Source organism: Typopeltis vanoorti, chromosome 6, assembly GCF_054136105.1.
Source record: "Typopeltis vanoorti isolate ZY-2024b chromosome 6, IOZ_Tvanoo_1.0, whole genome shotgun sequence".
In the NCBI taxonomy this organism is placed as follows: domain Eukaryota; kingdom Metazoa; phylum Arthropoda; class Arachnida; order Uropygi; family Thelyphonidae; genus Typopeltis; species Typopeltis vanoorti.
Genome location: NC_143554.1, coordinates 36,280,963 through 36,308,800, shown reverse-complemented (window position 1 = coordinate 36,308,800; position 27,838 = coordinate 36,280,963). Strand labels below are relative to the sequence as shown.

The 27,838-nt window shown below is 35.8% G+C and overlaps 1 protein-coding gene across 5 annotated transcripts in view; it reads right to left on the bottom strand.

Moving 5' to 3' along the window:
- LOC150105383 (lisH domain-containing protein ARMC9-like) overlaps positions 1–27,838 on the bottom strand; it is a 694,238-nt gene that overhangs the window by 314,878 nt on the left and 351,522 nt on the right. For all 5 annotated transcript variants that reach the window (XM_090394755.1, XM_090394754.1, XM_090394756.1 and 2 more), the window contains exon 14: positions 12,073–12,199. In XM_090394755.1, the coding sequence (XP_090250881.1) occupies positions 12,073–12,199 (127 nt within the window). The remainder of the gene's footprint in view (positions 1–12,072; positions 12,200–27,838) is intronic.

Below are 27,838 nucleotides of genomic sequence, written 5' to 3'. Positions count from 1 at the left end.
TTGGGGAAAGGAGAAGGATAGAATATGATGAAACAAATTTAGCCATTCTGACTGTGTATGTTGTCTTTGGAGCTCGTGGGAAAAGCAGAGGCTATGTCATGTCAGCTTGGTGTTTTTGTCCGAGGTGTATCTGTTTTGTTTTCTATTGGTCAGAGTCCTGCCCTAATTTTTATGTTTTGGAACTTCCAACTCTAAGATATTATTATAGGGGCAGTAAACGTTTATTGAATTTTGTCACATTTTATGGCTATTATTTCCGATATTCTAAGTATTCTTTCATTTTCCTGTACGTCTACTATTATGGCTTTGTCGATTTGCGGGGGTAATGCTTCGTTCAAGAGCATGGATTGTTATTTCTGTTTTTTCTGTATTTTGTATTCTGTTTTTCTTTTGGTTATTATGTTTCCTATTGCTTAGATGTTCTGGAATTGGCATGTTGCAGTCATGGAAGTATTTCTGTAGTCTTCCTCATAAAGATCTGATCATGGAATCTGTGTAGGTGATGTCACAATCTTGTTGGCAAGGAAATTTGTATACCACATTGTGATGTTCTAGTATTTCTTTGTGAGTGTGAGATTTTGTAGATTTTAGGAGTGTTACCAATTTTTGGTTCCTGGTGAACACTAATTTATAGTCGGTGTGTTTAAAAATGTATTTGTAAGCTTTGTATGTGTTCTAGATGTATGGCAATTTAATGATTTTTTGTGTTGGGAAGTTGTTATTGGACTGTTTTGCTGGGTTTTCGCAGTTTTGTTGGCATAATTTATTAGCTGTGTTGGGTAATTTCGATTTTTAAAAATCTGTGTTAATTTCTTTATTTCTATGTTGAGATAGTTATGTGTAGTCGAGAACTTGTATGTGTTAATAAATTGTGCTAGAATGACTGATTTTTTAATAGAATAAGGATGGTGGGGTTTGTGGAATATTTTTGCGGTTATTTTGTTGTTTGTTCTAATTAATGGCAGGTTTAGGAAATTTATGGATTTTTCATGCTCTATTTCTATAGTGAACTTTAGTCTGTTGCTGAAGTTATTAAGGGATACTTGTAAAGTGGTGATGCATGGCTCACACAACGTTACTTCCACCCATAATCTTGTTTCATCATATTCTATCCTTCTCCTTTCCCCGAAAAATTTCTATCTTTCACCCTGTTCCCAAAGAATTCACTGCCCACTCTTAAAACCCCAGGTTTTAAATTTCACATACCTTGTGTCTTATCTGCAATTCTCCCACATCTCCCTATCACTACATTTCCAGCTGCTCCCCCTTCATCTTTCCTTTCAGTCAAGATGTAATATCACCATATGCTGGATGCCGCTCAATAAGATGACAACCAGGAACATTCTACAAAGGTATGTCCAAAGTTATTCCTTCCTTATATTTTTCATGTATCTATATCTTTAAAATATCAGTAATGCTGTAAAAATCGAGTTAAAAGCATCATAAAAGGGGTACTCCTAAACAAAAATTGGCATAATAGCAATAAAAATTAATAATTTTCTACAACTGTTTTAAGACATGTATGAAAGCATATAAAGTTATATTATGCATTGAATCAATGGATATAAAAGAAATTGCATTAGAATAGTACACACAAAAAATACTGCATCAATGATAACGCATACAAATGAAAGTGACTTAAATTATGTTTTCTTATAAATGCATTTCTTTTTTTTATTTTCTTTCTTTTTTTTTTCTTTTTTTGAACGAAAGAGCTTATTTGCTAACAGAAAAAACTGAAAGCTTTATTCTATTTAAAAAAAAAAAAAAAATCTCTTTAATGCAAGGTGGAATGATGGTATGACATGTATTTGGTGGAGAATCTCAACTTGCTTCTCATCTGATATGAGAAATAAAATGGACTTTTTTCAAATGAAAGTTAATCAGCTAGTCAGTAAGGAGAGGGCAGAAATTCCACAAAAATAAAACACTGTTATAAGAACAGCAAACATCAAGATATCTTGAGCACATGCTATTTGTCAATGGCAGTCTAAGAGATTGTACACCTGGATGAGGAGGGATGCTTCAGGTAGGACGTGAAGATGAAAACTAGTAAAATAAAGTGAGTTGATCTAAGGGCTAAAAATGTATGAGAATAGATTAAGGAGCTATAAAATACTGGAATCTTAAATCCAAAGATGTCTGAAAATTTAATATCATCTGTGACACAAGCCAGTCCCTTGGAATACTGAACCTGTATGGCAATACCAATTCCATAGATTGCATCTCTGAAGCAACTGCAAAGATCTTGAAAAGATACAGTATAATCTTTACATTCTTCCCTGCTAACAACAATACTTTCTCCTAGTTATCCTCCACATAAAATAAACACACTCCCTCTCTCCCTCAGTGGCATTTATCAGGTTCAATGTGATGCCTTGACTGGTATTCTGGACAAACAGAATGTTCAGTCAAAAAAGCAATTTGGAACACCTGCCTTAACATTTGAGTGGAAATGGGGATATTGACTACAATATCTTCTAGTTCACTACATGCCTATTACATTGGTATCAGTTTAAATAGGGGCAGCTGTTTAAACAGAGTGCTGAAGGACTTCTATGCTGCAAAAATTAAATCAGCATGACCGATTTAAGTTTGGCAGCATGACTTTCCTTCTACACTTCACAATTAGCCAGTGTAGCTGCCAGATTGTTCATTACCTGTTGGAGGCTTCCAGATCATCTGTCAAATAATCCTTCTGCTGCTGCTTGACAGAGTTAGTGGTATGTAAGGGCACCGTCCTAGGCCACACTTGGACTGAAGTCTGGCCAATCCCCATGTGTGAGTTGTGTACACAAGTCTCTCACCCCAGCTGCATGTCCTTGCTCTTTATATTTCCTGAAACAACAACTCTGACATGAAAGAGTTGCTGTTTCAGGAAATATAAAAGATAATCATACAAATATTAGCGTTTTAAATGTGCTCACAATATGAAAAATTCTTCAATAAAAAATATTAAAAAATATGAAAAATACAATAAAAATATGGCCAAACCTCCCCAAAATAACACAAAAATTTCTTCCAATAAGAAACACTTCAACATCCATTTCACCAACATTTGAGGCATTAATACAAATATCAGTGATATACACCACCACTTATAGACATCGAAATCTGATTTCCTTTACCAAACTTTACCTCAACTAGCATCCTTCATAACTACATTCCACTTCAACTGTCCCAATTATATCATTTCACTATGCCATTTCACACAAAAAAAAGTGAGGAACATGTGCTTTTGTAAAATCTGATATTCCTTGCCAAAAGCTTCCCAACCTGGAATCCCCACCTTTTGATCTACTCTGGCTCAATATTTCTTTACCTCACTTTACAGACTTCATCTGTTGCCTTTCCTGCTTCTTCCCGAACTCTGACAATCATGCTGCTCTTTTTGACTATTTATGACCAAAATTTGATTTCAAACTAATCCATATTTCAAAATTCTAATTACCCAAATTGTGAGATTACCTTGCTGGAGGACTTTAACATCCATAACATAAAATAACTCCCCTACTCTAACTTTACAGATCAAGTTTAAGGGGAAGCCGAATCATTTGCTATCAGTCATGATTTCTACCTACAAATACATTGTGGATGCCTGCTCTTCCCTTGGAAATTCTGACCACAATCTTATTCAATTCTCCTTCTCTACAGTTCATCCTCCTTTCAGCCAATCTCAGCCTCTTGTACCCTCTGGAATTTTTATGCTTTTTTTTCCATGGCCAGATTACTGCTTTCACTTTCCTGATCAATACATATGTGCTGAACTAATAACTCGAATAATCCTCATTGGAATGCAAGCCTTCATTCCCCCACTCAACTGCAACCCCCCCAGTCCAAGCCCTGGTTCTCAAAAAAATGCAGTATATGTTAAATGGCCTAAATTAAAAACTCTAGTTTCTCATTCAACTTAAACAACAGGACATAAATCAAGTGTTAAAAAGTTATTTATAATTCCAAAACAGGTTTCATAAGAATGAAATGCAAAATAAACTTGCCCTGCTCAACTGACAGCTGAGCTTTCTGGTCCCTCAAGAAGGTGCCAAAGTTATGCCCAACAGTTATTGAGGGACCAGAAAGGTCCCTCAATAACTGTTGGGCATAACTTCGGCCCTTCTCTGTTCTCACCTCTTGCATCCTGATAATACTACACTAATCTCACACAAGGAAAAGGCAGACCACTTGGCATCAATTTTTTACTCCCAACTCTTTCTTGGATGATCAAGGCAAATCACCTCCAACACTATAACAAACTGCCCATTGCATGCCTCCTCTGAATTTTTGCTACAAGAACATCAGGAAAACTCTGATTAATCTTGGTACTGATAAAGCTCCTCGTCCAGATGGTATTCCTCTAGTTGTGCTTAAAACTTGTGGCCCCAGAATTAACAGCCATCCTGAATCACCTACATAAGCTATTATATTCTACTAGTATCTACAACAGTATGGAAGCAGGCTAACATTCAGCCTATCCCTGCGCTCCCCCCCCCAAAAAAAAGGAAGACAAAAGTCAGCATCTAACCATTGCCATATTGCTATCACTTCAGTACTTTCAAAAGTGCTGGAGGAGGTTACCAACATCCAGTTTCTTTGCTACCTGGAGACTTATCAATTAATTAGCAATCACCAATATGGATTCTACCATTCTCGTTCTACAACTGACCTCCTTGTCAATCTCATCCACCTTTGGACAAAGGTCATGGAAAGATTTGGAGAAACCCATGTTGTCGCCCTTGATGTCATGGTGGATGGCTTCCTCTCATCAGACTTCTCTATCAGTGCTAGAGTACCTCAGGGTTCTGAACTTTCATTCATGCTCTTCCTCATTTACATCAATGACCTTCTCTCTCTCTGACTTCAAATCCTATTCACAGTATTGTCGATGACAGTATTCTTCTTCCTGAATGAAGAAATTCTGTAGTACTCAAATGATAGATGTCTCAAGATCTTCGATAACCAGAGACTTAAACAATGACCTCCTTAACTTAGTAAAGTTGAATGACATTAAAACTCAGGTCTGCCTTATTACCTGCAAGAAAGATCTTACTTCACTCCCTCTTACTTTTGATAATGTTCCAATTTCCTTTCAAGATCAACTTTCTCTTCTTGGGCTAACTGTCATATCCAATTTATCCTGGCATAAGCATATTACATACAAAGCCTCCTCATTTTGTAAAAAGCTTGTTCTTTTTCTTTTAAAAACATTACTTCCCTTCCTTTCAATTCCTAACACTTTATAAGTTTCAGATCCAACCAACTTTGGAACATTGTTCCCATATTTGGGGTGGTGCACCCAAATTATCCCTAAGAATTGTTGATGATATACAGAAGAGGGCCATCTACTTAATGACTTCCATGAGCCCCTGCTTCTCTGTATTGGCTACTATCATTCCCCTATGTAAGAAATAGAGCAGCCACTAGTCAACACCCATGCACTTCCCAATTCCAAACATGCAGAACAAACTTCTCGTCTTCCTTCATTCACCTCAATTCTTTGGAATAATCCCCCCCCCATACTGTTTTTCATGTCAAATACGACATCCAATAAGAAACATATCATTGGCAATTTCTTTCTCCTTAATCACTTACCCACACCTGGCACTATAGTGTTATAGGTCCTGTGACTTTTCATGAGTGGGATCAACATAAAAGAAAGTGGAAACCAGTTCAGTAGAACATTATCCATGAAAATACTATCTGCAGAACATCTATGAGATGTTCTGAATTGAATCTAATTGAAAGTAATTGAATCTCCCTTTCTGGACAGCATCAAGCATTCTTCAGGAGATTTTTGATGCCCCACTACCACAACTGTATAAGCAGCATTCCAAGATTGCACAGATTTGGGATTTATACAGTGCTGGAAGTTATACAGGTACAAAGCAATGTCTTGAACAAAAAGGACACCTAGTTTTTTTTTTTTTTTTTTTTTTTTTTTTTTTTTTTTTTTTTTTTTTTTATGCTGAAGAAACTATATGGCAGAGGTGCTTGTGTCACAAAAGGGTAGAGGTTTGAGTCCAAGAAGAGAAATGTGATCTTGCTTGGAAATCAAAGATAACTGGCAAGTGATATGAGATTTTTTTTTTTTTTTGCAGGAAATAAGAAAAGACTGTATTTTAGTAGCCAATTTGCAATTTACAAGTTTATCCATACTTAACAAATAATCACTATGAGATCAGTGTCTAGGGTAATGGTCTTGAACCTTTGAATGATTTTGTGCTACAATGTTTGTTAAATAAAGAAAGAGAATAGAGTGAGCTGCCATCAGTAAAACTATTAATAGGATTTCAGGCCACTGACAGAATATCATTTATGTACAGTTAAGGAAATCTGGGGAAAGGAAGCCATGACAATTTAAAAGCAAACAGCCACAGGTGCTTGTAACTGATTTTGAAGGGAAAAAGACAAACTAAGTGGTAATTTGCTGAAAACGTCTTGGTGAATCAAATACCCTAGAAATGTCAAGAGAAGAGTGACCACATGAGTTCAAACCTTTCTATGGCTTGTGTCCAAAAGTAAGCAGTAATTGCTGATTTATTATGGATCAAGATTGATAGAATCCATATTGCTAGTTAGTAACTGGTAGGTATACAGATGTGATAAGTCAGCGGCTGATGAATCTTCTCCATGATTTTTGATAGAATTGAAGTCAGATGTACTTCTATTGCCTTTTTTTTTTTAATGGGTTAAATAGGATGAAATATTTTTTAAAACAGTTTTTAGCACAACTGAAGTAATACCATTAGGATGGCCTGCTGATGTCTGAGCTATTCAAAATTCTTCTTTCTTTCTGATGAAATATTAAAGGAGGCACATGGAATAAGCTGTTCTTTATATTGCAGATGGTGCTTTAAAATGTCACCTATGTCACTAGGATGTTGCCTTATCTTTGTGTGATGTTACAGGATTACACTGGGATGTGTGAGAGGTAGGAGCATGAAAGGATAATAGTTATCCTCAATGACCTTCGAAAAGGATCAGAGGGCTTGACTGATATTTGAAAAGGATGGAGATTTTCTATATTTGGTTCTTTCAAAATGAGATTTGAATTTTTGATAGTTGTTATAAGCTGCATGGTAGGCTGAGCGGAAACTGTAGTTTTGGTCCTGGGCTACCTTGGCACAGTTGTTGGAGAATCATCATGGACAATGTTATGGACTTCATGTAGAATGGGGAATGAAGGCCATCATTCCAATCAGAATTACTTCCATTATCCATCAGAGCAGATATTTTGGACAGAACAACAATACAGTAACAGCCAAAGAAAGGGGGAAATCAAGAAAATCATCTCCTTTTGCACCATTGTAATGCCAGAGGAACAAAACCAAGACTGCCTAGGTGAAGGCTCTAGCAAGAGATTCCTGAACAAGATTGTAAATTTATAGTACATTAGTACTGTGAACAAGCTAAAAATATTTTTAATATTATTTCATTATTTATTTATTTTTTGGTATTTTTTTATTATATTTTTACATTGTCCAGAAACTCTGTTCTGGAGAACAAACACAAAACTTTTTTAAATCATTTCCTCTAATAAGCATAGCAGTGGTTTCATGCTGAGCAATGAAATTCATCCCTCACCTAGAGAAAACTATGATCATTCATGCCCACAGCAGGAATCAAACCTAGCCTGCTAGTTGGAGAGTAAATAAGTTAACCACTTAGCAGACCAGATCGAGGGATAGTGTGTTTAAAAAAAAAAAAAGCAGGATGGTGAGGATTACTGATATTCTGGTAGGTAAATGGATTATTCTGTGTTAGTCTTGTTGCTAACTAAAAACACCTTGACAACAACCTTTCTGGTTGATCAGCAGAAGTGGAAAATGGAAGTAATTTTACAGATATTGAAGTCCCCAAGAAAGATTACCTCACTCTTTGGCTATTTGTACTGCAACAAATCAAGTTTTGTAGCTATATAATCAGAGTTTAAAATGTTATCAGATTTGAAAAGTGATAAAGGCAGCAAATAAATGCCAACAACAAAAGGAAGTTTTTATCCAGGACAGACCAAAAAGAGGGGATTCTAGGTTTGGCATTCTCTTACATGGGATGTGAGATCGACAAATGCATATGTATCATTCTTGTGATGGAAAGACTGTGTAATGGTAGTTTCAACAGCTGAGGACCCGTTAACAATAACGAGTTGGGATAAGCAGTTGTTTTTGTGGATTTACAGTGAAAGCAACTAATATTATGAAATGCACCTACATGTCTTTAAATCATGTATATGTTCTTCTGGCCAGGTTTCCCATTTGGTATAATGAAAAACCTGAGTTTCTAGTAGCAAAAAACCCTTTTACTTCCATAAGAGATCAGTTACTAAACTTCAGCTGAAAGGACATTATAAAGGTATTTTGCATCCAAAAACAGAGTTTAAACCAAAGGATTAAATAAGCAGTGATAAGGACCTCCTTTCGCTGCAATGACTGCAGCAATCCTATGGGACATACTTTCCACAAGTGTACAATAGCGATCAATAGGAATTTTGAACCATTTTTCTGGTAGGCATGCAATGAGGTCCTAGATGTTCCTTGACCTCATCTGATGCTCCAGTTCATCCCACAGATGTTCAATAGGATTGAGATCAGTGCTCTGTGATGCCAATCAAATGTGATGACATTCATGTGCACAAACCACACAGTTACAGCAGTGGCATGGTGATATACAGTTGTTTGCAGATGATGCAAAGTTAGGGAGAATCATGAGAAGTAGAGCAGATGTTGTAGCTTTGCAAGAAGACTTAAATAGACTGTCTGAATGGACGAGTGTGTGTGTGGGGGGGGAGTCAGTTTAATGTTACTAAGTGTAAGGTTTTAAAATTTGGGATGCAAAGATAGGATACAGAGTATAGGATTGGTGAGGATATTTTGGAGGAGGTAGAGTAGATGAAGGATTTGGGGGTTGTGTTGGATAGAGACTTGAAATTTTGTGGACATCTTGCTAAAATGGTAAGGATGATATAGCAAATTATGGGAATGATGTGGAGAACAATGACGTGTAGAAATAAGAATGTTTTGATTCCACTATACAATACTTTCATTAGGCTGCACATGGATTGCTGTGCACATATTTGGTTACCAGGCTTCAAAAGGATGATGAAATATTGGAGACGATCCAGAGGTAATTGATTAAGTTGGTTTTTGGTCTCTAGAACATGGAATATGAGGACAGATTGAGAATGTAAATTACAGAGCCTAGTGGATAGAAGGAAGAGGGGAGACATGATCGAGAAGTATAAGTTGGCAAAGGGTAATTACCAAATTAACGTGGATGAAATATTTGATAGAATATCTGAGACAGGGGTGGGAAAACGAGATGCCATCCCTAGATGCTGTATAAGACGGGTGTGAGCAAGGGGAAGTGGAGTAGATTTTTTGCATGGAGAGTGGTGGATGATTGGAATATGTTGCTGCCTGAGAGTGTGGTGAGTGCAAGGACAGTGAATGCATTCAAGTCGAGGTACGATGAGTTGTGCATGTGAGAGTGGGCCCTCCCATGATGAGTCTCCTGACTCCATGGAAGACTGTTGATAATAATCACATGGTGCACTGTCTTGCTGACAATTCTCAGTGCTGTAGACATGCCACAAAGTAGGAAGCATTGCATTGTCCAGAATGCTCAGATATAATCTCGGAGTTCAATGTTCGTCAAATGCAAACGGAGGTCCAAGGTCAAACCAGGAAAATCAGCACCATACTATCACACCACCACCACCACCTCCGAATTTCATAGCTGGGGTTATGCATTCTGGAAAGAGACGGTCACTGGGTATCTGCCACACCTGTCCATCTGCTCGGTAGCATGATTCGTCGATCCATAACACAGGATCCATTTGCACCATTTGGCTTACTATTGCAGTTCTATCATGGATGCCCAAAACTTTGTATTCGATGTGTCATCCGACAAATTGCAGTTTTTGCATATTATCCTTCATAGCATCCTACAGTCATGTTCAGTGAATGGTGGGTCGTCCACTGCAGGTAGCACTTGCACTTGACTCTGTGCTTCCATCTCAGTATGGTATCACTGATTGTCGACCTGGGATGGCCCAATTTGTCAACACAATTTGTCCATTACATCATTTATGTGTGTTAAGGCTATAAATGTTGGTGAAGTGAATTGCGAAAAAATTTTTTTTATGGTTGAATGTCTGTTGCTTTTTATAGTTTCTGGATTTTTTTTTTTTCTTTTTGATACAGAATGGATGTTAATTCTAGAACAATAAGTTTGAGCAAACTGGAATAGGGTATGGTATTCTCTGAAACCGGAGACCTATTAACAATCAAGTTGATTGTATTCTTCTAATATCTTTCTGGTGAATGACCAGAAAGAACATGAACTGAATTGTTCTTGATATAATGAGAGATCATTTGTCTTGGTTAATCTTTATCTTTGGGTGATATCATGTTATAATAATATGTGAATGTCACAGAGGTGGTAACATCAAAGCATAGCGTTGTATTCAAAGGTACTGGTGAATGAACTACACAGTTCAATTGGCATTTGAGCAAAAGGTATTTTTATAGTATTTGTCACTTCCAAATTTGACTTCTGTCAAATTTGAATTTGCTAATGGTCATTTCCCAACTTTCTAAGTTACAGCACAGGTTGAGTGCACAGCAGGTGTTCTTGTCTTGAGCCACTTGTGAAATGCAATTTTTTCTTTTTTCTACACTAGCTCAGCTCCCTTACTGGAATGAACCAATAAGTGTGCTAAGCTATGGACAATGGTTAGTCAGGAAGAGTATTTCAGTGGAACGAGTGATGACAGCATTCCTACCAGCAAGAATTATTTCAGTTATTCAGTCAAAGCAGGAGTTAGAATCAAGAGAGCAGTGCATGGATAAGAGCAGTTGATATCATTGAGATTATTCCTCTTGGTATAACAATGAGAACATCTGGGAAAGGAAGTTTCATAGAAAAGGAAACTTGAACAAGATTTGAGTTTCCTTTTATGGTCTTAGTGAAATGGTATGAAAAACCTGAGCTCTTCTTGGGAGGAAAACCACCTCTGTATGATGCAAGCTAAATCATCTTCCAGTGAAAAATCCATTTTCTTACCTTCTTTTTTAATTTATTTTTTGTAATTGTTCCTCATATCACTGATGAGAATCAAACCTGTTTTTTTTTTCCATTTCAGTGTTACCAAGTTTAAGGTTTTTGCATAGTATGCTTACTAAGGTTTTTGCATACTATGCTGAGAGAATTTCACAGCATGAAATAATAAGGTGAATACACTGCAAAAGTAGAAATAACAATATGTTGATAAGCTTGCCATTGGTAACCAAAATTTTTTGAACATGAGGAGAAAGTGTGCTAAAGGTGCAGCAGCAGGTTATCAAGATAACAGGGCTGTGGAACTATAATGACTATGAGAATGGAGGATGCAGAGTTTGGTAAACATATAGGAAAGAAGGAATATGATAAAATCATTAAGCTAGTGAAGGTATTTTATAGGATACTTATGACAGAAAATTTTTCAATTCATTATTGGCATGTGGAGAACAAGGGAATCTTACCTAGAAAATGAATGTGAAGATATTAAGGATGCACGGACTACACATGTTTCGAAGTGAGCAGTGAGAATCAATTGTTAGAAAAAGTAGAGCGAAGGGAAAATATGATAGACATTGTGTGACCTAGAGTGAACCTTCCATGATCAGTTCCATGATTCCTGGAGGTACTTGAATATGAGTAGAGTTATGGGGAATGGGTATTTTTCATGAATAGCTTCTCATTTTTATTCCTTCCACCTCTACCTGATAAATTGCTCTCAGTCAATAAATTATGTCATCATATCAGCCAACTCCTATTTACCAGGTTTTGTAATTTACATGTCCTCAAATCTCCTTTCATAACTTACAGTCTACAGTCATAAAATTAATTTACTCATCTCTGCAGTCTTTCTAAGATTTCCAACACACAGTGAAAATAGGCAACTAAATCTGTGCATGGCAGTCCAATATGATCAGCTCAAAACCTTAATTTAATTTTCTTTTTATTAAGTTCTGATTCTTTTACTTACAAATCAATTTATAAATAAAATAAATTACATCACCAGTTGAAACATACCTCATGCTCAACTTCTGAAGAGTACCCAGTGTCATATCCCTACTTATAGAATCTTGTACCTGGTTAGTCAATAAGTTATCTTGGAGAACAGCAAGTAGCTGAGGACACTGTGAGAGGTAGGTACGCCCTGCAGGATTTTTTTTTTTAAATTATTTAGATACCATTGTAGGAAAATTCAGATGTCCCACAAGTTAAAAATATTATATATATATATATATATATATATAAAATTATAAAATTTATAATTTAAATATAAAAATGAATTAAGTTAAATTAAACTGAAGATACTTCAGGGCAGTTTGCTTAAAGGATTTGGATAAAAGATTAAAGTAAATATATAATTTATAGTCTAACCAAGTGAAAAAAACTTCAAATATATTTCTCTAATCCAGAGCAATTTAATAATTCTTTCTCTAATCCAGAGTAATTTAATTGTGACATCTTTTGGCAACTGGCATATGAAAATATGAGTTCTGCATTACTTCAACCTTGGTATCACCTCTGGGTCTGGCTCCCACTGAAGAGACCTCAATAAAGGTTGAAACCGGTCTGGGTAGTGACCCTTCCCATAATGCATAGCATTATACATGTCCCCAAGGAGATGTGCTTTGCATTATGGGATACTAAGGAAAGTGATGAGAACTTAGTCCACCTTTGCCACGAGTTTCCCCAGTCCTGAAGATACTTCAGGTGCAAACTTTGTTTGCTTAGACTCGGATAAAGGATTAAACTAAATATATAATTTATAGTCTAACCAAGTGGGAAAAAACTTCCAATATGGTAGAAGAATGATTTTAATACATAAACTGAATATGTTAATGACTCTTTTGTTAAACTCTATACACTGAAGAAATTGTTGTTGAATTAACAGTGCATAACATGCTAAACCACACACACTCAAGATAACATGTCATTTTGGAGACTTCTTTAAAGTTGTGAATACAGCTATTAAATTAAAAAAAAAAAAAAAAAAAAAAAATAAATAAATAAATAAATAAATATATATATATATATATATATATATATATATATATCAGGGGTGAATATTCCGGGTGTGCGGGGCTCATCCACAAAATATCAGTATCACCGATATATTTTTGCATTTATTCCGTTAAAGACTCCCCCAATTGTTTGCAGTCTTAAAATTGAACACAATATTAATGCTTCATTGTTGTAGGAGGGTAATAAAGCATTAGTGCTTTATTACCCTCCTGAAGAGGGCACTTTTTGACGTGTAAACACTGCGTCACATTCGAGTTAATAGCCCAAGTATGCTTTCAAAATGCATACATCTTTGAGCCTTTTGAAAAGATGTAAAGAGGGTGTAGCAGGTCAAATTCTTAGCTTCCTAGTATTTTTAAACCGCTGAGAAGGCGTGGTTGAGTATGCTAACATTTTGAGCTCACCCAGCACCTAGCATGTGATTGGTTATTGTGTCAACCAATCCAATTGAACGTTGTCACTTGTCATGAGTTGAGTGCTTTCTGTATCCGATGGCTGTATTACAAACAGCTGTTACACGTTTTCTGGAACTGAAAATTTGAAAGTGGATGTTAGGAGAAAAAAGCTAATTGTTTTTTTCTTTTGCAGTATAGCATCAGTTGCAGTTGCAAAGTTTTTTTAACAGTATAGAGACATTTTTATTCTAGTCTTCGGAAACAACAGAAAATTCCGAAAAATATCAGGAATAGATATTTTTCGGAAAAAATATCTATTCCTGAATAAAAATTAATATTCTGTGTATTATAAGACATTGTTGATCTACAACAAAATACCAGCATATGAGAGATTGATAAGACAGAAGAACCGCTGATACTAAAAAAAAAACTAATGAATGTAGGATTCCTGAAAGTGTGGATAATTCCAATAATTATCGGGTGTTATGTATACTGAGTCTCAGTAAACAAAATAAAATTCTTAGAAAACGAAACGAAATATACACAAACTAGAGAAATACATATAACATGTGCAACAAATTTTACGAGATGATTTGCTACTCCATCAAACCATATTTATTCCTGCAATACTCTCTCTCTCTCTCTCTCTACATAAGTTTTTTTTTTTTTTTAATTATGCCATCATAAATTCAGTTATTCATGTTTAGACTTTATAGGATAGTGCTATTCACTCTACCCAGCAACTTATAGGACACACATATCACAAATGATAATTATTAATAATTCGTTTACCATTAATGAAAGTGTTTCTACTCACACTTATTCTTTCTATTCTTAGATGTCTTACAAATGATGGTTCACATATTTTCATCTATGAGTATTTTAAATACACCAACCAAATATAGCATTCTCCTCCACTGTTGTTTTCTAATAAATCCTAAAACAGATTGTTCCCCACTCTATGCAGAAGTATTCAAAGTTATCCTGCAATTAATTGCATTGGACCAATTAAGATGAGCGGTGATGCGCTATGCCCTCTAAAAACTTTCATACATCAATAAAATTGCAATCACACAGTCATGGGCATTCTCAAGAGGGGGGGGAACATCCCTCCAGAATTGATTAAAAAATTCCACAAATTATAATCATAAAATTGATTGAGATATGTAAGCTTACACACCTCGACCCTGGGATGCTTTGCTTGTCTTAAAATTTTATTATGGGTTGCCCACGACAGGTTAGTCATAGAACATGTGTTTTATTGCAGCAATAAAACACATGTTCCTGTTTTTGGTTCATCTTTTTCTGATTTGTGAACAGTTACCGGTTAGAACTCTCTGCGTCTAGTGAGTCACTTGAGTAAAGTGTGAATTGTAAATTTATAGTGAAACAAATTTAAACATACATTTAAAAATACCTTTTTAAAAGGTATTTTTTAAAGTAAGTGTATGTAATTTAATATTATTTTACTTGTTAGTTTTATGATTTTTTTGCTTTTAAACTGAAATAATTTAATTTAGGATTTAAGAATCAAAGTTGTATAACTGAGAGGACACCTCCACATAGCCTTTAAAGGAATGCAGAGAGCCGACCAGGGGTTCTGACCTAATGTCCAATCCTCACCTTCTCCTGGTGCATCCAGTTGGGTATCTACTTGGATACTGAATGAACGAGGATGGGCTGGCAATTGGGATTTAGCCGACCAAATTGTATTCTTATTGGCTTAAACCAAAATACAAAATGATGGTACAACATGACAGAATTTCATGCCGGCTGGGGCATTGCCCGGTTAAACGAGGGCCCCCATTGTTTTCGCCAGGGAACCAAGGTGAACAGCGAAAACACAGCTACTGGAACAAACCCTAAAACACACCCCAGCTCAATATCATCAGAGTTGAAGATTGGTATTATCAACATAAGAAACATGAATGGCAAAGAAATGAAGCTAGCTGAGGAATTAGATAAGTACCAGATCGACATAATAGGGGTGAATGAAACAAAAAAAGACAAAAACTGGTGAGATCTTTCTGAGCAATAAATACAAAATGTTATAATCAGGCAATGACAATCAAGGAAAAGAAGGAGTAGCCATAGTATTCAACACTAAATACGAGGCTAATCTTCTTGAATGGCAGGCAAACTCAAGTAGAGTGATGTGGGCAAATATCAGAATGGGGAACTGGACAATGAGAATTATTTGTGCCTATGGTCCCACAGAAGGCTCTACTATGGTAGAAGTGGAAGAATTTTTTGAGGCTCTAGAAGAAAAAGGAAAAGTTAGTCCTTGGGGATCTAAATAGCAGAGCAGGAAATGATTGTCAGATATACAAAAATATATTGGAAAAATTTGGAGAAAACAGCAAAGCTAATAATGGCAAATACCTGTTGGATTTCTGCTCAGGACATGGACTGGTTGTTACTAACACAATGTTCCAACATAAAAATGTGCACAAATTCACATGGAGAGAAGAGGCAAGAATAAGAAAAGTCTCACTGTGTTATTGCCTATAGTGATGTTTTCTTCCTGGTGCAGGACACCAGAGTGTAAGTGTACAGAGGATTTGAAATTGGAAGTGATCACTATTTAGTCTTGAGTAGGAATTGAATTTCATATTGAAAAGAATAACATGTAAGAAAGTTTTAAAGTGAATAAAATTTGAGCAGCTCTCAGATGTGAACTGTAGACTAAAATACACAAAGATTATTGAAGAAAAAATGAAAAAGTTTGAAAACAGGAACCAAACCTTGGAGATTCAGTGGCAAACCTTGAAGAAAAACCTGATTGCTTCAGTCAGAGAGGAATGTGGTGAGGTTGTCTGCAAGGATAGAAAAATCAGAACTCTTTGGTGGACACAGGAAGTTAAAGAGGCAGTGAAGGAAAAGAAGAAAGCATATCAAAAGTCCCTGGCAAATAACTCAGCTTGTGCTCTTAGAGAATACAGAGACAAATGTAAGAAAGCTAAACAAAAGTCATGGGTAGACTTTGGCAAGAACATAGAAAATAAATATCAGGAAGGTGGGAAAATATTCTGGAGGCTGTTTAAAACGCTCAGAAATGGAGGAAAGAATGCTGTAAAAGGAAGTAGGGTTAATGATAAAGGTGACATGAAAACTGGAGAAAAAGATATCTTTGTATTGTGTAATTACTTCAAAAAATTGCTAAAGAAAACAAGGTGACAGCACAGTGGTAAAAAACACTCAACAAGTATACAGTCAGGAATACGTATCCATACTTGAAGCAGAAAAAGCCATCAAAGGCTTGAAATGTGGAAAGGCAGCAGGAGTAGATGATATCGACCAGAAATCCTTAAGTATTATTATTATTATTATTACGGGTGACTCCAGGGAGCCCTTAGACTTATCGAAGGAGGCCTAAACATCATGTCTGCACAACTATACGACATTCTCACAGTATCATTTACCACTCTAAAAGTAAAGAACCGAGCTTCAACACCCTTGCTAACCACACTCTTGCCCAGCTTCCATAGGTGTCCCCTAGTTCTCCCACCACCAATCCTGATCTCAAAAATATCCTCTGAATTAATCCTATAGCAATTTGAATGTCTCAATCATATCTCCCCTTTTCTGCCTATCAACTAATTTCTGCAACCCATAAATCTTCAACCTGTTCTAAGGTTCATTCCATAGACCTGATATCATCTTGGTCACTCTCCTCAGGATCCTCTCCTCCCCATCAAGAAGAAACCTAGGTGACCAAATCTGGGCACAGTAGTCGAGATGAGGTCTTATCAAAGCTCAGTACAGAGGTAAAATAACTTGCTTGTCTCTGCTCGTCAAAGTATTTTTCAACAACCAAGTGAGTTGATGAGCTGATTTAGCCACTTTTGAAATGTGTCCCCTAAACTTCATCTCCCTATCCACCAACACTCCCAAGTCCCTGGCCTCATCAATCTCCTGGAGTACAGTTCCACCAATGTGGTGTACTGCTGCTAATCTTTTCACTCCAAAATGCATAACCTTACATTTTGGAACATTAAATTGACATCCATTCTCCTTAGCCCAGAACTCCAATCTATCCAAGTCTTCCTGCAAGATTTTGACATCTTCTGCATTCACTATTGCACTACCTAACTTTGTATCATCAGCAAACAAATGAACTGTTCCTCTCAGATCTGTCCCTATATTGTTCATGAACAAATTAAACAGCAGTGATCCAAGAATAGAACCCTGTGGCACACCACTAGTCACACGTATGGTGGTATAAAAGTCTTACAGTGACTGCACTGCATAGTTCAGAAGGCATTGAGAGTGGGACGAATTACCGATGACTGGAGTAGAGCTCTCAATAGTACCCATATATAAAAAGGGAAATAAAACTGAATGTGAGAATTACAGAGGTATTTCTTTACTAAGTATTCCTGGTAAGATTTATGCAAGTATACTTGAATGGTTGAGAAGAATTGTGGAAGAAAAACTTGGTGAAGAACAAGCTGGATTCAGGCCAAATAGAGGCTGTCAGGATCAGATCTTCACTTTACGACAAATAGTTGAGAAACATTGGAAATATAACAAAGATCTGTATTTAAGTTTTGTCGATCTGGAAAAGGCATATGACAAGGTGCCAAGAGAGAATCTATTCAATACGCTACAGTTATATGGTGTCCATGGGGCATTATATCAAGCAATACTTAGTCTTTATTTGAGTTGTAAATCAACAGTTAGGATTGAAGGAAGTAACAGGTTTAATGTTAAATCTGGTGTGAGATAAGGGTGTACATTATCCTCTCTGTTATTCATTATCTATATGGATCATATTATGACGGACAGTGGTATTAAACAAGATATCAAAATTGGAGATGATAATGTCAGCTCTTTGCTTTATGCGGATGATGTTATACTTCTAAATAAGTTTGCTACAAGTCTGCAAGATTCCCTGACTAAATTGAATAACTGTTGTAATAGATATGGTATGAAGGTCAGCAATAAAATGACAAAGACAATGAAAATAGGCAGAATCGTTGAAAATGTCAACTGCGTTGTGAACAGAGAACCTGTGGAACAAGTAAAACATTTCAGCTACTTAGGCACGATTTTTAGTGAAAATGGTAAATTAAATATAGAAATAGACAACAGAATCAACAAAGCTGGTATGGTAGGAAGTCAACTGAATAAATTCATATGGAATAAGAGAGAAATTAGTCGGAACACTAAATTAGATGTATGCAAGACAGTGTTCAAACCAATTTTAACTTATGGATCTGAGAGCTGGATCAGAAGTAAAACACTTCACCAAAGACTAGAGACCGCAGATATGAGAGTCCTGAGAAAGAGTAGAGGTGTGAACAGATGGCATCAATGGCAATATCATATTAAAAATGAGGATATTAGGAAAGAACTTGACATTGTCAGCATCCAGGAATGCATTAGCAGAGCTAAGACAATTAATTAAGTTAATTAGTTAAGTGATCATACCACCTGAGTATGGTCACTTAAACAGAATGGGCGAGGAAAGATTAGCAAAACAAGTGTTCTCTGCCAGGTTGGCAGCAAAACGACCCAGAGGAAGACCAAGATATAGGTGGATTGATACGGTACAAAATGCTTTAGACGATAGAAATATAAGATCTGATAATGTTGGAGTCTTGACAAGTAACAGACTGATTTGGAGGAAAATTGTAGATAGGAAATTAATAATGATGTAAATTTTTCATGTAGTACTATCATATCCTGTATGTATACCCCTGGAGGGTACATTGCAGGAATTTCATGATGATGATTAATTAGTTGATTTTTAATAAAATATGCCAGTCAATTTTTTATATATGAAATTGTGCTAAAAACTATTACTTCCGAATACTTTTTTTTTTCCAAGAATTAAAGATCATTAAAATCGATGCAAAATGAAAATAATGTATTTATAGTTTACATTGACAAATAATTGCATCAAATAAAAGAAAAAGCTAAAAGACATTTATTGATGTAATTATTTAATTAAATCAATAATTATAAAAATTTATTAATGTAATTATTTAATTAAATCAATAATTATAAAAATTTATTAATGTAATTATTTGTCTCCAAGCTCGCCCCCGGGAAATTTTCTGCAGATGGCTCATGCATATGGTCAAATTGATGTGAAATTTGTAGCACAGGTTGCATAACCCACACGACAGCACACAAACCGAAATGTGCATGCGATGCCACCGATATATATATATATAGCATTTTTGTTAATTCCCAAATCGCTTGATTTTTTCATTAGCAAATATGATAAGCTAGGCCTGACTTGTGTGCTCTTTTTTCCTAAGACAACTTAATATGTAATTCTTCCTCTAGAAGTTTTCATTTGAAGAACATAAAAAAATGAGCACAATGTATATAAGGTCTTGCAAGAGAGTCCCAGTTTTATTATTATTATTATGGTATGATTCTGCATGGATATAGTAGCCTGTTTTCTTCTGAAAAACTGAAAATTGTAGGCTGCCATGTGATTGACAAAGAATTAGCATATCCAAAAATGCTTTGATTATCATCCTTTCTCTAAAGCAAACTGAATCCTGGAATGAAATACATTTATTCTGAATACAAACTTGCTGTGACATAAGAAGAAAATCCCTTCAAACTGCAAAAAACTATACAAAACTATATGTATCTAGGCCTTGGTGAAATATTGTTGTGGAGATGCTGTTCAAAGTGCTCCATAAAAAATCTGGAAACAGTTGGAGAAACAGAATTATAATGCCCATAGGTGTCCTTTCAATTTGTTGATAAAATTTCTTCTGAGTTACAGCCATTTCTATCCAAAATAAATTGCTTTATTCCAGAATCCAGTTCACTTTAGAAAAAGAAGAAGACAATCAAATATGGCAGACAAAATTTTCATGTTTTTGGAAGAAGATTCATATAAGCTGCCATAGCTACGAAGAATCCCATGATCATCATCCTAGTAAAAAAAAAACTGGGACTGTCAAGACTTTAATACATTGTGCTCATTCTTTATATTCTTCAGATGAACTTCTATAGAAAAATTACAATATATTAAGTCAACTTTCTTATCAAATGATTTTAATGAGGTTGTCACCAAAAATAGAATCCCTGCCTCTCACTCATATTCCTCTCCCTTGCGTGCAAGAAATTTCTGAACATATAGCAAAAATTATAAAACCTCTGAATATTTTTGTTGGCTTTTGTCTGGTCTGGTTGGCTTTTGTCTTGCATCTACTAAGAACAAGCTTCCTCTTTTTCATTTTTCAAGTGTTTGCTGGTTCTTTTTTTCTTGTGGATTATCTTATTATGAAAAAAACTAAAAGATCTGCTTTTATTTGTCACAAAGAACATATGTCATGAGCCTGAACAGCCTGGACTTGATAAGGGGAATCCTTATATGGGCTTTTTCAGTTGAAGGTGAGTTAGCCGATCTCATACAGTGGTAACAGGGTTTTTTCTTCCAGAAACTCAGGTTTTTCATACAGCGTACAGACAAATCGGCCTTCGGAACACACAATTTACACACAAAAATACTGTTGTTGGTGATGATGGGCAATAGATGGCGTTGTTGGTAGTAGCATCGTAGTTGGAGAATTAAGTAGTAGTGGAGAGAGAGGATGAGATGTATTTAGCAAAGTAGAGTGGTGTACCCTCCCACGATGAGTCCTTGGACTCCCTGAAGGTGTCACGTAATAATAATAATAACACCATCTTCACAAACAATAGAGTTCGCTAGAAAGACAAGTATCTTTAATAAAAACTGATTTCTTATGGAATATCTTTATAAAGAAACTTGTGAAAATGTGCTCTACTACCCTAACTTAAACAGGTCCAATGGTCAATGTTTATCACCTTTGTGGGAGATTGTATTATTTTAATCTGATAAAGTTTCCTAACTTTTAATTATATATAATTACTTCTTTTTTTTTTTTTTTAGTTAGGAAAATATTGATTTTTTTGTATCTTATATTAGCTACTAAGGTGGCACTTTTTAGCATTTCTTCTTATTAATTAGCATTCCATTTTTGTAATGAAGATAATTGTGAAACATAGCAGAAAATTTTACAAATAAACAACTAGATTTTCCACTTGAGTTTCTATTCTTGTATTTTATTCTTAGAAAGAGAAATAATAGCTCCTTTAACTATAACTAACTCTTATTTAAAAGTATTGGTCAAGTGTTAATAAACTATTTAATAACCAACTAGTTTCGCCGGATATTGCTGTCAGCATCTTCAGGATACAAATAAGGTAGGCAAAGTAAATTACAAGCTAGATGTTAACCGACAATTCTAATTCTAGTTCCTTTAACTATATTTGTAAGTGTATATCTTAACATCCAAGTGATCCTATCAGTTATTTTGGCCACTTTTGCAATATGTTCTCTGAACTTCAACTTTCAACACCTTACCACCACCACATCCCTAGTCTTATCAATTACTTGCAGCCCAGTTACGTCTATGTAATACACTAAAATACTGTAATCTTTCATACTAAAGTGTAAAGTATTCTTCAAATAACATGAAAAACACAAGGGATAAGTAATACAATTTATTTAAGGCCAAATATTTCAGCCTGAATATTACAAGCCATCTTCAGTGGTGACAACAGTTAATTACAAGTAATTAACAGGTGATTAACTGTTATCACCACTGAAAGATTGCCTGTAATATCCAGGCTGAAATATTTGGCCTTAAATAAAAAGTATTACTTATCCCATATGTTTTTTCCATGTTAATTCAAGAAACCTATCATGTAACATATATCTCTTAAACACCAAAGTGCAGAGTACATTGGCACACTGAGTAGCAACCATTATCCATTGCCCTAACTGCAAGTCTATTCAAATAATCCAGTAGAATCCCTACACCATCATTATTAAATATTGACTTAATGTCCAATCCTCATCTTCTTATGCTGCTTGGGTTAGAAATTTAGTTGATCAAATTGTATTCTTATTGGCTTAAACCATAAAGCAAAAGGATGGTACAATATAACAGCTGGGAAGTTGCCCAGTGTTAAAGAAGGTAACAGCTGTTTTCATTTGGGAACCAGAGGCAAAAAGTGAAAATTCAGCTACTGGAACAAACCCCCCAACTCAACATCAGCATAATTCAAGATTACCACCATCCACATAAGAAGAAGAAGAATTAATAGAAAAGAAAATGGAACTAGCAGAGGATTGGATAAGTACCCCTGATCAACATAATAAATGCTACTAAAACAAAGAAGACAGAAAGAGGTGACAGTCTTTTATGCAACAAATACAAGATATTATGTTCTTGCAATCAGATCAGGAAGAAGAAAGACTAAACATTAAATACAAGGATAATCTTGATTTGCATGCAATATCAAGTAGATTGATATATTATTTCTAACGAAACTCTCAGATCCATAACTTAAAATTGGTAAAGACTTGCCTTGAATACTGCAATTTAGTGATTTGGCCAATTTCTCTCTTATTCTATATAAATTTATTTGACTGGCTTCTCATCATACCAGCTTGGCTTATTCTGCTGTCTATTTCCAAATTTAATTTGCAATCCTCACTAAAAACTGTACTTAAATAGATGAAATATTTTACTTGTTCTTCATTAAGAAGGCACCTGAGGTGTTTTCTATGTTCATAGTTTTTGTCTTTTTATTGGTTTTCATGCCAAATTTGTTACAGCTGTTATTCAATTTAGTTGGATAATCCTGGAGACTTGCACTACATGTATTTAGGAGTTCAACATCATCTGCATAACAACACAGAGCTAAGTTTGATATCTCTGATTCTAAATATCAGGTTTAATGCCACTTTCTTTCATACTGTGGTCCATATATATGATGAATAAGAGTAAAGATAAAGTGCATCGTTGTTTTACCCCTAATTTGGCATCAAACCGTTTTCCTGGATTTACTTCAATTCTAACTGCTGACTGACAACATAATTATACAGACTATGTATTGCTCTGTATATTTATTTATTTATTTAGCATATGGCTCACACATGAAAAATTATATTACATTAATTCTTAATATATATGGACATAGTAATAGACATATGTACAATAATAAGACATAATATAGTCATAAAAGAGACACTCAAGAATAGGCTACAACTGTATGTCTAGGTTGATAATCCAGTCAACTGCACTTAGTGTAGCATGGATGAAGTCTGACAGGTTTCCTGTATGCACATTGGACTCTGCTGTAATATGATTAATTGTCTGGTGGGGTGATCCACAGTCGCACCTGGGTGAGGCAACCATGCCCCATTTGTAAAGGCAGTCTCTGCACATCCGCCATGATTGATGCGGATTCGGTTAAGGGTAGACCAAGTTTTCCGACATAGGTCAAACCCAAAGGCATCTGTGTTGGGTCCACTAATTCATGGGAGACTCCTGTTGAAGTGTTACACCAGGACTCTTTCCACTTCTCCTTCATGTTGAAACTTGTTTCTGCAAGATTTTTTGTTGTTAAGATTGGAGGGTGCCTTGACTTTAGCCTGTTTATTTCTAGGGGTGAGTTGTCTTCGTGGATTGGAAGAATTTGGATTTCCATGATTTTGCTGTATTCATGTAGAAGAAAGTTAGATCTGCAGATGTGTGGAGTTGGGATCTTGCTTAGCACTGGGAGCCAGTAGGTTGGGGTTGATTTTACAGTTCCAGAAATAAGGCACATAGTGGTGTTAAGCTGAGCATCAACCAAATACACATGGGCGCTGTTCAGCCATATAGGTGAGCAGTATTCAGCTTCAGAGCAAACGAGGCCAAGAGCAGTGCAGCGAAGCATTGTTGTTGAGGCACCCCCAAGTTGTTCCACATAGTTTTTGCAGTATATTGTTTCTTGTTTTTAGCTTGGATGGATGCTGTGTTAATGAGATGTGGCTTAAAAGAGAGTTCTATCCAGAGTGATGCCCAGCTATTTCGGGAATCTGTTGTAGGATAGCAGTTTGTGGTTGGAAGTAGACCATGAGTTCTTTGTTAGCCTGATTATTGTTCAGGTGGAAGCATAAAACTTCTGTTTTGCTAGGATTTGGGCGTAATCTCCATTTGCTGAAGTATTCATCTAGGACTGCAAGGTCGTTTATTAGTGTATCTTCCATTGTAGTTAAATTGGTGTGTCTGGTGGCTAGAGTAATGTCATCAGCATAGCAAAACTTCTTGGAGGCTGTATTAGGCAAATCTGCAATGTATAAGTTAAAAAAAAAAAGGGGGGGCAGAACTGACCCTTATAGTAATCCATTATCCAGTGTTCTTTGTTTACTTTTGTTCTCGTCCATACACACTTGGAACAGGTGGTTGCTTAGCATGTTATCGATTAGTTTTATGTTCCGTATAATGTTCCATTTACCCCATATAATTATAGCATTTTGAAAAACTTTTCTCTGGGTATCATGTCACAGGAAACAGATCCTTGTTATATTCCCACAAAGCATGCAGGTAACTTATTATGTTTGTATAAGTCTGTATGTCTGTACATGAATGCTAGAAGTATCAGAAACAAAGGAGTAGAGTTTGTTACCTTGGACAATATGTTGAGACCTGATATTGTAGGCATTAGTGAGACTTGGCTAACATAAGCAGACATACAAACTGGTATCGAGTGTAAAGGGTACAGTATTTTAGGAAGGACAGACAGAATGGGGGAGGAGGGGATATGTGGTGAATAATATTAGAAGGTTAGAACTGAGACATATACCTGCAATACTAGTAACAGTTTTTCATGTAGCAGTGAGTGTGAAGCCATCTGGAATAAGGTGGATTCTAACAAAATCAAATACTTAGTAGGATGTTGTTACAGACCTAGAGGATTGGTTGCTGGTGATGAAGAAATGCATTAGCAAATAAAGATGATGGGTGAGAAACGAATAATCATAATTGAGGACCTTAATTATCAGAACATTGAATGGGTAGACATGAAAGCTCATGAGAAGAATGAAACTGAATTTATCGAGCAGTTGCAAGACAACTTCCTCAAGCAGCATGTGACAGAAGAAACTTGAGGTCAAACAGTGTTAGATCTGATTATAGTGTCAGAGAGGATTTTGGTTAAAGATGTAACTATTCTGCCTCTGGCTGTTGATAATGATCATGTAGTACTCAGGATAATGATCATGGGAAGTGGCTAAGTTAATGAATGTTCCATTTAGAAAATATTATAGGCAGAACTACAAAGCAGGAATTTATGACCACCTGAGGAGTATGCTGGGTTCTGTGCCATGGTATCGGTTGTTTGATGGGAAGAATATCAACAGTACATGGGAAGTGTTTAAAAATACTTAAATGATGCAATATCAGAATGAGTTCAAAGAATAAACAGGATAGGAGTAAAATAGATGTGCAATCTAATTAAGCAAGAGATTCGTAAGAAAAATATGATGTGGGAAGAGTATGAAGCGTGTGCATAACAATAATGTCAGTTATGAAAATTATAAGCAGCAGACCAGAAGAGTTACACCTGTTGTACAGAAAGCAAAGTCTGAGTATGAAAAGAAACTGTCTCTACAATCTAGAGGCAATCCAAAATAATTCTACCATTATGCTGTAAGTAAAAGAAAGAATTAATATGAAGAAGTAACGTTACTGAATGCAGATGGTATGTGGGTGACTGATGCAGAAGAGGTTGTTCAACTAATGAGTGGCCATTTTGCTAAAAGCTATCACCCTGGTGCATGTAACACTGAGCTGACTGCTACTGCTTCACTGTATTAAGAAACTCAGGTATATGAGGAGGAGGTACTAGAGCAGATGCACAAACTGAATAAGAATATAATGCAACAGGGAATGATGGGATATTATTATGGATGCTACAAGAGTCTTCAGCTGAAATGGCTATTCCTTTGACCAGGCAATACTGTATAATTTGAGTCTCAGAATAGGGAAGATTCTATAGGAGTGGAAAGAATTACATTTTTTTTAAATAAGTGGTTCAGTTTAGAATAATGGTGGCACTTCCTTTATCGGCTCTAGTTATTATGATGTTCGGATTTGATTTTAATGATTTCACTGCTGTTAATTCGTGTTTCGTTAAGTTGCTTGTTATTATTTTGTTAGGATTTATATTTAAAATGTTGGCAGTTTCTAAACGTATTTTGTCTGCTACGTTATTTGGGATGAATCTTAAGCCTCTTTCAATATTACAAATATTCAATATTACAAATTCAACAGGTATTTGCCATTATTTTTTATTGTTATTATACCCATCTACCACTTTTTTAAATATGTCCGTCAGCATCCTCTTATGCATGCTAATATTTTATAATGCAGTCACATATACTCCAGTTTATGCAACAGTCTACCATCTGTATTTTGTCAAAGCTTTAGCAAAAATCAAAAGTATCATGGTAAATTCTTTCCCCTTGTCTAACTGAATGGTAACATTATTATAGAAATTCTCATCCCATGCTTTTAATTGCAAAGTATAGTTTCTCTGTCAACCCATTTCTGTATGCAAGACCTAACCAGCTTTTCCAAAATCTTCACCACCACTTCAGAGAAACTGGTAGGCCAATAGTTGGATACATCACTCTTTTCACCACCCTTGTTCAGTGAGCCGATAAAGGAAGTGCCACCATTATTCTAAACTGAACCACTTATTTAGAAAAAATGTATCTGCTAGTCTCGGACAATAATACATACCAACTCATTAACTAAGACCCAACCAATAGAATAAAAAAGAAAACAGAGAAACTACTTAAATCAATTATCACATGGCCCGAAGATACGGTCAAAAAACAATTTCCACACTGCGCTCGCTCCCCAAGAATTTACGGGCTACCGAAAATACACAAACAAAACATACCACTCTGGCCGATAGTTGAAGGGATAGATAGCCCGAATTATTACCTAGCCAAGAAATTAGCAGCAGCACTCAAGGTGTTGGTAGGTCATTCCCCTTCCTATATCAGAAACACACAACACTTCATAAACATTATCAAAGATTACATTAGAAAAAGATGATTTATTAGTAAGTTTTGATGTCTCTGCCCTCTTTATGAGTGTCCAAATCAATGACACAATCCTTCTTTTACAGAACAAATTCCATCCAGATATCACGGCGCTCTCTGCGCATGTATTACGTTCTGGTTATTTTGTATGGTGAAACGCTTTCTACTTACAAAAAGTAGGCACAGCCATGGGCTGGCCATTAACCCCCCCCCCCCCCCCCCGCCATTGCTAACTTTTATATGGAACATTCTGAGCAACATGCTTTAGATTCCTCTCCTTTAAAACCCAAAGTTTGGATAAGATACGTTGACGATGTTTTTGCGATCTGATCCCATGGCTGCCAGACACTTTCTTTAGCCACCTAAACAAACAACACAAACGCATACAGTTCACAACTGAGATTGAAAAACAGAATACACACTTCCGTTTCTAGATACCTTGTCACACGTCTTCCTTCTGGCAATCTTTCCTTCACTGTTTACCGGA